We start from the raw sequence: 14,060 nt of genomic DNA on the forward strand, positions 1-14,060 counted from the left end.
ACTTCACGTTGTACACCTTAAATACATATAATTGTTATTATAAAGTCAAAAGATTAACTCAAAATAGATTAGAGGTCTTAATGTAAAAGTGAAAATTCTAAAATTCTTAGAAGAAAGCATAGTTCTGAATCTTCATGATGTTGTAGTAGGCAATGGCTTCTTAGATATAACTGCAACCGCACAAGCAACAAAAAAATAGAGAAATATGACTTCATCAGTTATTAAATACTTCTGTGCTTCCCAGCTTATAATCTATAAAGTAGGAAGACATCCCACAAACTCTGAGAAAAATTTTGCTAATCTTATATCTGATAAGGGAATTGTATCTAGAATATATACGAACATCTATAACTCAATAATTAAAAGGTAAATATCCTGAAATAAGTAAAATATTTAAATAGACATTATTCCCAGAAAAATGGCCAATAGGCACATGAAAAGACATTCAATATCACTAATTATCAGTGAAATACAAATCCAATCCAAAATGAGATACCCCTTCACACTCACCTGTATGACTATAATAATAAAGAAAGACAGGCAATAACAAGCGTTGGTAAGGAAGTGGAGAAATTGGAGCCCTCATATGTTGTTGGTAGGAAGGTAAGTAGTGCATCCAGTTTGGAGAAAGAGTCTGGCAGTTCCTCAAATTTAACATAGAGCTTCCTTACGGCCTACCAACTTGACTCCTCTGTATATTCCCAAGAGAATTGAAAACAAATGTCCACACACAGATTTGTACAAGAATGTTTATAGCAACGTTATTCATAACAGCCAGAAACCAAAAAGTGCAAACAACCTAAATGCCCATCAACTGAATGAATAAATAAAAGATATTGTATCCATTCAATGAAATATTATTTGGCTGTAAAACATGAAGTACTGATAAATGCTACAACATGTGTTAACATTTAAAACATTATGCTAAGTGAAAGAAGCCGGATATAAAGGCCACATATTGTATGTTCCCATTTATACGATTGTTCAGAATAAAAAATTCATAGAGAAATGAAGTCAATGAATGGTTACCAGTGGCTGGGGATGGAGGGAGTGTGGATTGGGTTCTAATGGGCACTGAGTTTGTTTTTATGTTCATAAATCTGTCCTCAAATTGCATACTGATGATGATTTCACAACTTTGGCATATACTAAAAACCACTAAATTGCATACTTTTACATGGTGACATTTATGTTATGTTTATCTTCATAAAAATGAGGCATATTCAGTTATAGTTAATACTAAAACATTTTATAAACCATAAAATTTTAGAACAAAATTATAGAGAAGAAATTAAAACATTCCCATAAAAACAGAAACTGAGAAGAGTTATTACTATCAGACCTGTCCTATAAGAAATAGTAAAGGAAGTTCTCCAGGCTGAAATGAAAGGACAGTCAGTATTACTCAAATCCACATGAAGAAGTAAAGGTCATCAGTAAAGGTAACTGTACAGATAAACATTTTACACACACACACACACACACACACACACACACACATTTTTGTTTACCTCCTTTTCTCCTATTTGATTTAAAAGAAAACTTTGTAATTCAATAATTATAAATCTGTGTTGATGGGCATACAATGCATAAAGATGTAGTGTTTGTGTTAATAACCACATAAAGGAAGGGGGTATGAAGCAAAGATTTTGTGTCCTATTCAATAGTTCTGTAACAAGTAAAGGAATTGAATTAGTAATCAAAATCTTTCTATAAAGCAAAGACCAGAATCAAATGGCTATACTTGTAAATTATTCCAAACATTTAAAAAAATACTAATGCCAATTCTATCCAATTTTCTTAAGAAAACAGAAGAGGAGGAAACACTTCTCAATTCATCTTATAAAGCCAGTATTACTCTGATACCAAAAAGAGATAAAGTTACTGCAAGATAATAAGAATCTTTCTATGAACTTTTTGAAGTACTCTTGTACGTTCTGTCCTTTCTGTCAGTTGTCTCTTCACTCTGTTAATTGTTTCCTTTTCCTTGCAAAAACTTTTTGATTTGATGTCATTCCATTTGTCTATTTTTGCTTTTATTATTTCTGCTTTTGGGGTCATGTCCAAAAAGTCATTGCCCAGACCAATAGCAGTTTCCCCCTATGTTTTGTTCTAGTAGTTTTTACCTTTTCGGGTCTTACGTTTAACTCTTCAATCCATTTTGAGTTGATTTTTGTATATGGTGTGAGATAACGGTCTAATTGTATTCTTCTGTATGTGGATATCAGATTTTTCTAACATCAGTTATTGAAGAGACTGTCTTTCCCCATTATGTGTTCTTGGCATCTTTGTTGAAAAATCAATTGATTATAAACGTGTAGATTTACTTCTGGGCTTTCTGTTCTGTTCCATTGGTCTATGTATCTGTTTTTATGCCAGTACCATGCTGTTTTGATTACTATAGCTTTGTAGTATACTTTGAAATCAGGTAGTGTAATGCCTCAACCATCATTTTTCATTTTATTGTTATAACATTTCCATTTAATTATGAGTTAATGTTGTTAATCTCTTACTCTGTTCATTTTTTAATGCTTTTTAAAATTGAAATATTGTAATTGTACATATTTATGGGATACATATGTATGTTGTATAATGATCAAATCATGGTATATCATGTATACACCAATTCATGCATTTATTATTTCTTTAAAATGAAAACCTTTCAAATACTTTTCTTCTAGCTATTTTGTAATATACAATATCTTACTATTAACCATGGTCACCCTACTGTGCAATACAAAAACAGAACTTATTCCTCCTATCTAATTGTAACTTCATACCCATTGGACAACTTCTCTCCATCCTCCTCTCTCTCCTCCCCTCGCCAGTCTCTGGTAACAACTGTTCTACTCTCTGCTTCTAAGATATCAACTCCTCTTTTTCTTTTTCTTTTTCTTCTTCTGTTCTTTAGATTCCACATAAGAGTGGGATCATGTAGTATTTGTCTTTCTGTGTCTGGCTTATTTTATTTAATATCATGTCCTTCAGGTTCATCCGTATTGTTGCAGATGACATTTTTTTAAAATGACATTTTAAAAAATGGCTTAATAGTATTCTATTGTCCATGTATAGCACATTTTCTTTATCCATTCATCCATCATTGGACACTTGTGTTGATTCCATATCTTGGCTATTGTGAATAGTGCTGCAATAAACATGGGACAGTAGATATCTCTTTGACATACGTTCTATTTTTAATTTTTTAAGGAAGCTTCATACTGTTTTTTTTTTAATAGTGGTTGCACTAATTTACAATCCCACCAACAGTATGTGTTTCCTCTTCTCCACATCCTCACCAATACTTGTCTTTTGTCCTTCGATAATAGCATTTCTAACAGGAGTGAGATGGTATCTCATTATGTTTTTATTTCACATTTATCTGAGCTATTTCTCATGTACCTGCTGGCCATTTGAATGTCTTCATTTCAGAAACATCTATTAAAGTTTGTTTACCATTTTTTAAATCAGATTTTTTTTTTTTTTTTTTTTTTGCTTTTAAGTTAAGTTCCTTATATAGTCTGGATATTAACACTTTTATGTATAGTTTGCAAATATTTTCTCTGACTCTGTAAGTTGTCTTTTCACTCTAATATTTCCTTTGTTCTGAAAACTTTTTAGTTGAATGTAATCCAACATGTCTATTTTTGCTTTCTTTCCTGTTCTTTTGACGTCTTATTTCAAAATTCCTTGCCTGGCCCAACGTTGTGAAGCATTTCCGCTATGTTTTCTTCTAGCAGTTTTATCGGTTTGCAATTTACATTGAAGTCATAAACCCATTTTGAGTTGATTTTTGTATATGGTCTGAGGTAGGGGTCTATTATCTTTCTCCTGCATATGGATATCCAATTTTCCCAGCATCATTTATTGAGGAAACTGTCTTTTCTGCAGTGTGTGTCTTGGCACATACATCAGTTGGCTGTATGTATGTGAATTTATTCTCAGGTTCTCTATAAAGTTTCAGTGGTCTATGTCTTTATGTGAGTACCATTCTGTTTTGATTCCTATAACTTTGTAGTATACTCATATTGTGAAGTCAGATAGTACGATGCCTCTATAGTCTTTTCCCTCAAGATTGCATTGGTAGATGCTGAGCAAAAAATAAATAAATAAATAAAGCTGGAGGCATAACACTACCTGACTTTAAACTATACTACAAAGCTATAATAACCAAAACAGCATGGTACTGGCATCTAAACAAACACACGGATCAATGGAATAGAATAGAGAATCCAGAAATCAACCCACACACCTACAGCCATCTGATCTTTGACAAAGGCACTAAGCCTGTACACTGGGGAAGAGAATGCCTCTTCAGCAAATGGTGCTGGGATAACTGGATATCCATATGCAGGAGAATGAAACTAGACCCATACCTCTCACCATATACTAAAATCAACTCAAAATGGATTAAAGCTTTAAATATGCACCCGGAAACAATTAAACTTCTTAAAAAAAACATAGGAGAAACACTTCAGGAAGTAGGACTGGACACAGACTTCATGAATATGACCCCAAAAGCATGGGCAAACAAAGGAAAAATAAACAAATGGGATTATATCAAACTAAAAAGCTTCTGCACAGCAAAAGAAACAATGAACAGAGTTAAAAGACAGCCAACAGAGTGGGAGAAAGTATTTGCCAAATATACATCTGACAAAGGATTAATATCCAGAATATATAAGGAACTCAAACAACTTTACAAGAAAAAAACAAGCAACCCTATTAAAAAATGGGCAAAAGAGCTAAGTAGGCATTTCTCTAAGGAAGATATACAAATGGCCAACAGACAAATGAAAAAATGCTCAACATCACTCAGCATCCGGGAAATGCAAATCAAAATCACCCTGAGATACCATCTAACCCTAGTTAGGATGGCTAAAATCCAAAAGACTCTGAACGATAAATGCTGGCGAGGTTGCGGAGAAAAAGGAACTCTCATACATTGTTGGTGGGACGGTAAAATGGTGCAGCCTCTATGGAAAATGGTATGGAGGTTCCTCAAACAATTGCAGATAGATCTACCATATGACCCAGCTATCCCACTCATGGGCATATACCCAGAGGATTGGAAATCATCAAGTCGAAGGTATACCCGTTCCTCAATATTCATCGCAGCACTCTTTACAATAGCTGAAAGTTGGAACCAGCCCAAATGTCCTTCATCAGATGAGTGGATATGGAAAATGTGGTATATCTGCACAATGGAATACTACTCAGTTATAAAAAAGAATGAAATACTGCCATTTGCAATGACATGGATGGACCTGGAGAGAATTATATTAAGTGAAACAAGTCAGGCACAGAAAGAGAAATATCACATGTTCTCACTTATTTGTGGGAGCTAAAAATAAATTAATAAATACTGAAAAAAACTGGGGGGGAGGAGGGAAGAAAACATAACAATCACAATTCCTTGAAATTGATATGACAAGCAAACAGAAAGGACATGGTTGGGAGGGAGGGGTGAGAGGGAAGCAGGAGCGAGTTTTCAGTAATGGGCCACAATAATCAACCACATTGTATATTGACAAAATAAAATAAAATAAAAAAATAAGTGATTGAGCAGGGAATCCAAGAAAAGAAAAATCCCTTTCTCTCCACATCTTCTTCACCAAGACTTGGAATTATTAAACTTTTTACCTGATGTATGGAAAGAAATTTGTTTTTAAATGCTTTTTATTACTCACTGCTGTTTGTAGGTTCCTTTTCATATGTGTACCGGCTATCTCAGTTGCCTTTTCTATGATTGATTATTAACTCATTTTTCTCAGCTCACTTCCACTGCTCTTTTTCCTGTTAAATTGTTTAGCCTCTCTATTTTAATTCATAATATATAAATATACGTATTTCTAAAATATCAAGGGCAGAATTCACACTTTTTCTCAAAATAGCCTTGATTATTTCCATATGGATTTTAAGAGTTGTCAATTTCCATGAATTCCTTGTAAGAAAATTGGAAAGATTGCATAGAAATATATCTAATTATGGAGTATTGGGGAGAATATAAACAACTTGGTGAAACAGATTCTTCCCTTCTAAGAACATTGTATATCTCTGCAATCATTTGGGTTTTCTATTTTCTTTTGATAAAATTTCTGATTGCCTAAAAAAGATCTGAAATTAGTATTTGCTTAATTTGCTTAAGATTTAGAATTGCTTAGTATTTGCTCAGAATGCCCTTTTCCAATGCTTAATGTTGAAATTCTTTGTTGTGTTTAGGTTTAAATAAAATCTACTTTCTTACTACTTTACAAAAAAAAGAAATGTAGTTAAAAGATCTGAATAGACAGTCTCCAAAGAAGACATACAAATGGCCAATAAGCACATGAAAAAAGCGCTCAACATCATTATTCATTAGGGAAATGTAAATCAAAACCACAGTGAGATACTACTTCACAGTGGCTAGGATGGATATAATGAAAAAAATGAACCATAACAAGTGTTGAGATGATGTGGAGAAATTAGAACCCTAAAAAAAGAAAAAAAGATTGCATTGGTAGTCTTTTTTTTTCCTTTTTGTAGTTCCATAGGAATTCTAGGATTTTTTTCTATTTCTGGGAAAAATTTCATTGGAATTTTGATAGGAATTTCATGGAATCTGTAGATAAGTTTGAGCAGTATGGACATTTTAGCAATATTATTTTTTTCACTCCATGAACACAGGACATCTTTCCAATAATTTTTGTCTTCTTCAATTTCTTTTATCAATATTTCATAGTTTTAACTGTATCAATTCTTCACCTCCTTGGTTAAATGTATTCCGAAGTATTTAATGTTTTTGTTGGCTGTTGCAAAAGGGATTTTTGAAAAATTTTTATTGGAGAGTTCATTTTTAGTGTACAGAATCACTACTGATTTTTTGTATGATTTGTATCCTGCAAAATGTTGAATACATGTTGGAAAACGTTCTAACAGTTTTCTATTGGAGTCTTTAGTGTTTACTGTGTATGAAACATATGTTGTTCCTAACCTTAGGAAAAAAGCTTTCAGTTTTTCACTGTTGAGTATGATGATAGCTGTGAGCTTGTTATATATGGCAAACAGAAGATATCCAGCATCAAATCCATACTTATTTTAAGCTGAATCATCAGAAAATGGAGACAAAACCGGAGGTATGCCAGTTGAATTGTGTTACTTTCTGTGATAACACTATCCTTTCCTGTCAAATCTGTGCCAACTCAAGATGTTGCAAGTGATCGTTTTCTAGTTTGTAGATTGTGAACAGAAGGGATGTACCCGGTGCATATAAAAGTCTACCATATGATATTCTCCATTCTCTTTATCCCTTCCAAGTGTCTGGAACACAGAGAGCTAGAGTGGTGGGAAAAACCATTTGTTGAAGTTGGCAAGGCCCCCATCCCTCTGGTAATCATCCATCAATCCTTGTAATAATTCAGGGGAATGATTAAAATGAATATGGTGGCTGCTGACTGGAACTCTGGCCCTCAACCAAAGTGGTAAGGAGCTTTCTTGTTTTGAAGCCACTGAATATCTGGGGTTTCGTTATTTATTTATTTGTTTTAGCAGCCTGGCCTACCATTAGTAACTACCGTATTCCAGAGGTAATCTGGATAAGTAACATTTCTGCATAAAATCACACAGATTTTAGGAAAATTAAATGATCAAATTGAAATAGTTAAAGAAAATACATACATGAACCTAGAACTAAAAGTTTGAATGTGATTGTGCCTCTCTCTTTGTCTCTCTCTCACACACACAGACACATTGTAAAACTGTGGTGTAGACAGGGGAAAAGCTGGTTCAATTTTTCTCTATTTTTCTTATCTTCACATCCTCTCTTGAAAGTTATGTTTACTAATGTTTATATATTTAAAGACAAAGATATGCGCTTAGAAATGGAACTGAAAAATTTAAACACTGTGTTTGTACAAATGAATGAACCTTAAAAATTAGTGTTCAACGGACAAACTTCTTAAAAATAATTTTCTACTTAGAACGTGCTGTGGAGTGAATTGTGTCACCCAAGGTCCATGTATTAGACACTTAACCCCAATGTGACAGTGTTAAGAGGGTGAGAAATCCTATTATGGTAATTGAAAGTTGGGACCTTGAAGAGATGATTAGATTGTAAGGACCATGCCCTGGTAAATGGATTAATAAGTTGATTGTTTAATGGTGGTCATGGGCACCCTGGTTCTGAGGGCTTTAAAAGCAGCGGTGAGGAGTTAGCTCTGCCCTGCCATTCCCACTGCGTGACACCCTGCATTGCTGTAAAGCCGCCACCAAAGAAGGCCTTCGCCAGATGTGTTCCCTGGACTTCGGACTCCCTCGCCTCAGAAACTATAAGCGATACATATTGGCTCTTTGCAAATTATCCCGTTCCAGGTATTTTTGTTATAAGCAACAGAAATGGACTAATACAGAAAGGTAACTTTTAAGTGGAAAAACAATTTTAATATGTGTAATGGACACCATAAAACTTTCAAAATAGAATGTATGTTGAGATTTGGCCAGATAGATTACATGCATATAAAATATATTTACGTGAAAAGCAGATATTATGACCTTTTGTTACAAGATGAATAATACCAACCACACATGGGAAAAACTTTTTGAAGATTATTATGTCTTGAAACCTCATACTTTAAAAAGGAGGTTAATATTTTTTTCTGGCTTTACCATGTATGATTGTAATGGGGATGGTGTACCCCATGCTTTTTATAATATAAGATAATTTAAAATATTTATAATTTTGAAATGCCTTCCGTTCAAGAACCTTTTAAACATTAAAATCTATTAAGACTAGAATTACAGTGTGACAATATGTGTAATATAATCCCAAGTAATGTTTCAACTAGATAAAAATAATTTGTGTTTTTACTTTAAATATAATTGTCTCTTTTGTCTGTGTGGTGATAACCCATTTATACAAAAATTGGGATAGAGGTTTCAAATACATGTTGATGCAAAAATTCAGATGTCTGAATCAAAGTTAAAATTGTTCTGTTACAACTATTACACTTACCTTTCTTCATAAATCTCAAGTAACATTACTGAAGTTGATTGTAATGTCCAAGCAAACAAAGATTCACAACTGGGATGCATTAAAATCTAAATAAGTAATATTAAATTACTTTCAAAAACTATTATAAAATTGTGTAGATCTATTGAATTGTTCTAGTGCTATCCTCTAGTAAACCAGGGTCCCTTGGGGAGTAGTTGATTTTTGTGATGCAAACGGGAATGTGCAAGCTGAACCTATATGTCTTGTTGTTTTTAAATAGTCTAGGAGTACGAGACACAGGAGCCAGTTCAAATGAGCTACCAACTGCCAAACTGTGACATATGATCATCGAAGAGAGAATTATTACATTTAATTAAAACCAGACAAGTCTATGAAATGCCAAGAGTCTATAATGTACTCAAAGGGGAAAATTATTATTTCTTCCTTTTCAAATGACTAGTACTATACTCAGCTGATTTTATGAGGAGAAGATGACAGACTGATATCACAGTTTGTTGAGGCATTCCGTATACAGGTATGAAAAACTAACCAATTGACCTATATGAACCGTGCCATGTTCTACAGTGTGAAGATGAGAGCCACATCAAAAATGGTGTCATATATCCCTGCCTAAGGCCATACCTAGTCCTGTTCAGATCCTAAACTGAAATAAAGAACGTGCTTTACTGGATGTAAGATCCCGAGTTCTCATATCATAGTGCATTGTACAGCATAACACCTCAGGGAGAGATTTGTGAGTATTTCTGACAGAGCAACAGTTAGCACAGGACCCAACTAGAACCTTCTTCAGCCTCAACTTCACTTTCAGTCTCCTCATAATCAAATAAAACTAGCATTTTTAGAAAAGAATGTACTCGTAATTGCTCTCATGACAGGTAAAAACAATGTTCTAGGGCATGACCACTATGAATTTACCTGTGTATAACAATCACCCTAGAGATTGCGGGTTTGTGTCAGTGAATCTCAGAATTAAAAAATGCCATTCCAAAGGGAAGGATAAGAGACTTTGGCAATGCAGAGAGAAAGGGGCTCGCTACAACTGAGTGAATAGTTTAATCTTCATGAAATTGATCAGCTTTCATCTGCTTCCTGCTAATGTCTTTTTGTTTCACAAGTTCAAGGACTTAAAGGCAGTGCTACCATCTTTATGGCCGATCAGTATGTGAGAGATTTAAATATCTAAATGTGTGTCTGTGCCAATATTCCCCATAGTTCTAAAGAAATATTCCCATGATGCAGTAACTTTCACTTGGTGTGATAATATGTCATTTGAAAAATTTTGAGTAAAAGCTACCTTAACTGTAGTAAGTATGGGAGCTAACAAAGTTTTCTGAGTGAGGAAAGACAGGGCTTATGTATACTACAGATGACTAATAACACAGACAACTCCTCAGACCAAATGACAAGAAAAAAATGTAAAGTCATATGGATCTCAATATTATTTTATCCAGCATAAAGGAATATGTGACATTATTAATGAATCATGGCACATATACATTAAAAATAATTCAGAACTTATCCATAATACAAGTGGTCTTCAAAAAGGTCATAGGAAAGTTTGTATTATCATTTAATTGCATTTTTCAATGAACTTTTTGAAGTACTCTTGTATAACCACTCATAGTAATATAGAAACCTTCATATTGTATGAGCCTAGTATTGGTATAATTAGTCTGGGGCAATATGTTAAAAGACTAAGAACTAAAATTGTTCCAGGTAACAAAATTATACTAAAAACGATTTTCGCTTTACATCTAAAAAATGATGATTAAAAGCGACTAACTATACCTATCAAAACAAATAAAAAACATCCTAAAATACATTAAAAACTTACGTGTTTTCAAAAAGGCATTAAAGGATGTGTTGTGTAAGTTATATGTATGTATATCTATAAATTAAAGAATAATTTTGTTCCACATTCTTTAAAATTAAAACTAAAGCGTAGGTCACAAATTCTTTAAAGTCCTCGGTTATTTATTATTCAAAGGGATAAGGAAGACTAAATGGAGTGGCTACGTTTGGTAGTGTTGGAGAACACAGTGGAAGAAGAACCTTAAGCCAAGGGGAATAAAGACTTTCCTTTAACTTTGAATGAATACATGATCTGTCTCTTGTAAATATAACGACAGTTTCCATTGTATGTTTGGTCTTCAATGGTTGAGAGAGCCTGTAATATGACATTTTTAACTACAAAGGCTGTAGTCTGTAACTTTAGTGTTTAAATTTACTACAGGAATTACATTTTAAATGTTTATTATAGAAATGTGTTTGTATTTCTAAAGTTAAAAATGATAGAACTTCAAATTTGTCACTGAAAATTACATTTGCTAAACGACGTCGTGATAACAAACCCATTTTTTATTACCTCACTGGCCTTATTACCATTTGCGTCAACATAAATTTTCTTGCCAGTTAGAAAAATGTATAGACTTATAATCTGAGTTATTTTTCTTCTTGTGTGTTGTTTAAATAAAATAAATGCTGTTTACAGATGCTGTTTTTCTTCACTAATAAAAGGAAAAAATCGGTTTTTCCATATAACTCAGAGATGAACAGCAAAAAGAAAAAAAAAACACACCTTAATTTAAAAGTTGAACGTTAGTCATGTTTGTTCCTAGACCTGCCACTGGGAAGTGTTCACTGGTTCCGTCTACAATTCAAGTGCTGACCTACTAACATTACACACTGGGTCCCATTTCACCCTCCTTTGACATTTCCTTCTTTTCTCTTCAGCTCCTTTGCCTCCTACATCCAAAATATCTTGGCATTTCTTAGAAGATTATGGGACTATTCATAAATACAGACCTTACTCACATTGGGTATTATCAGATTTGCTTGTGTGTGTGTGTGTGTGTGTGTGTGTGACACCCATTCTGACGGGAAAGAGTCTGATATCTCAGTTTTTTTTTTAACTGTGGTAAAATATACATAGAATCTTTAGCCTTTTAACCATATACAAGTGTGCAATTCAGTGGCATTAAATACCTTCATATTATTGTGTAAACCTCATCACCATTTTAGTCTGTTTGGATTGCTGTAACAAAATACTTTAGCCCAGGTCATTTATAGCAACAGAAATTTATTGCTCACAGTTCTGGAAGCTGGAAGTCCCAGATGAAGGTGCCAGCAGATTTGGTGTCTGGTAAGGGCTGTTCCTCCTGATGGCACCTTCTATGTATTTTCACGTGACAGAAGGGACAAACAGTGTATTCTCACATGGTGGGAGGAGCAAACCGGCTCCCTCAAGCCCTTTTGTAAAGGTACAAATCCCAATCATGACATCATCACCTCCCAAATGTTTCATCTCTTAATACCGTCACCTTGGAAGTCAGGTTTCAACACATAAACTTTACATTTTTTTATTTTTTGTGGCCAGTACGGGGATGGAACCCCAGACCTTGGTGTTAAACATGAATTTTAGAGGAACACAAACATTTGGACTGTAGCACTATCTATACCCACAACTTTAAAAAATCATTCTCAAACACAAAACTCTGTACTTGATAGCATACTGCATAATAGCGAGAGAGGCTTTTGAATGTTTTTGCCACAAAGAAATGATGAATGCACGAGGTGATTGATACATTAAGTACCATAGTCTGATTATTATACAACATTATATATGTGTCAAAACATCAGATGGTACCCCATAAATATGTAGCATATATCAGAATCTCCCCCCCCCTTTTTTTGACCAGTAGCATCCACTTACTGGACAATTCCAGTTTCTTTCCTAATAAGACGCAGCTCGTGCCTTTATTCGGATATTTCTACAGTCCAGCCAGTTAGGGGAGAAGAAAAGAGAAAGGCACGCACAACCACAGACGCACATATGTTGGGCGAAATGTACTATAAACCATTTTTTCTTCTTTTTTTGGTTATAGAAAAAAACTTCGTTTTCTATGTCTTACTCATAAGTAAAAGGGGGATAGAAAAAACTTGCTTTTAATCTGGTATTTATATGTGTCTTCCCATTTCACATGTACAGGTTATTCAAGTAACAGTGCTGTCTACCGAGGCAATACCTAAAAGCCAAAAGAAATACTAGGAAGGAAAATTCCTAACAATTGGAAGTTCAAGAAGATACCTTCAGGAGGCTGAGCCACGAATGGCCAGCAGCATCAGTAGAAGCACACGGTGTGCAGAAAGGTCTTGCCCCTCTTCTTCTCCAACTCCTGCAGCAGCTCCTCCATCTTGTTGTCCATGTCCTCCAGGAGCTGAAGACACTGGCAGATCTCACAGATGAGGAACGCTCCAAGGGTGGCCTCTTCTTGGTTGTCCTGGATGTCCACGTTGACCACGTGCACTGGCTGGCAGGTCTCCTGTTCTCTGGAAGTGAGATGTTCTACCACCTTGTCATAGACTCTCTCTTCACACGTGAGGATCAGATCAAACACATCGTTGCAGCTCTGGAACCTTTCTGGCCGGGGCTTGATTCTCTTATTTCTGTCCAACATATACAAAATGCCATTGCTTGTATAGAATTCTTTGTCTTTCCTAAGAAGATCATTGTACATCTGATCATATGTGGTACTGAAATCATAAACATTCGGCTTGTGGGGTGTTGATCCTGGAAGCATCACGTGAGTTGCTGTTCCAAAGGACCGGACATTGAATCCTCGTTTGCTGAGGACGTTGTGTGCCTCCATGCTCCGATTCTGGTTGCTTGAGCACACCACAGCCACCCTCAGTGGTGACGACTGCATGGCGACAGCAGCTCTGTCAGCTCTGTTCAGCTCCAGGAAGCCCACCCGGCTGTGGGTCTTCAGCATGAGCAAAATGGCAGCGGTGGCGGCCGGAAGTCAGGTAGGAGGAAGCTTCAGCTGTGGCGCAACACATGGGGACGCACAGCCGGGCGTCTGCAAGGCTCCCGGAAGTCCTCGCTGGGTCCCCGAGCACCAGGCCTGGGCCAGAGAGGAGTCCCCGCCCCTCGGGCTTCCAGGCCAGCTCCCTGCAGTCTGTTCATGTGCTGCCTGCTGGTCAGGTGCTTTGCGCCAGCCTCCCGATCTCACAGCGACCTGCGCCAGCGCTGAGAGTCTCATTCCTGTTATGACTGAATAATATTGCCTTGTAG

The 14,060-nt window shown here is 35.4% G+C and overlaps 1 protein-coding gene across 1 annotated transcript; it reads right to left on the bottom strand.

The window, feature by feature from the left end:
- Positions 1 to 13,107: 13,107 nt before the first annotated feature.
- Positions 13,108 to 13,692, bottom strand: LOC134367597 (RNA polymerase II subunit A C-terminal domain phosphatase SSU72-like). The gene has a single exon (XM_063084349.1). The coding sequence runs from the start codon at positions 13,690 to 13,692 to the stop codon at positions 13,108 to 13,110; it is 585 nt and encodes a 194-aa protein (XP_062940419.1).
- Positions 13,693 to 14,060: the final 368 nt, after the last annotated feature.

The sequence above is a fragment of the Cynocephalus volans genome, chromosome X (genome assembly GCF_027409185.1).
Source record: "Cynocephalus volans isolate mCynVol1 chromosome X, mCynVol1.pri, whole genome shotgun sequence".
NCBI classification, from domain to species: Eukaryota; Metazoa; Chordata; class Mammalia; order Dermoptera; family Cynocephalidae; genus Cynocephalus; species Cynocephalus volans.

Coding starts and splice junctions, on each gene's coding strand:
- LOC134367597 (XM_063084349.1), bottom strand. CDS start 13,692: ATGCAGTCGTCACCACTGAGGGTGGCTGTGGTGTGCTCAAGCAACCAG.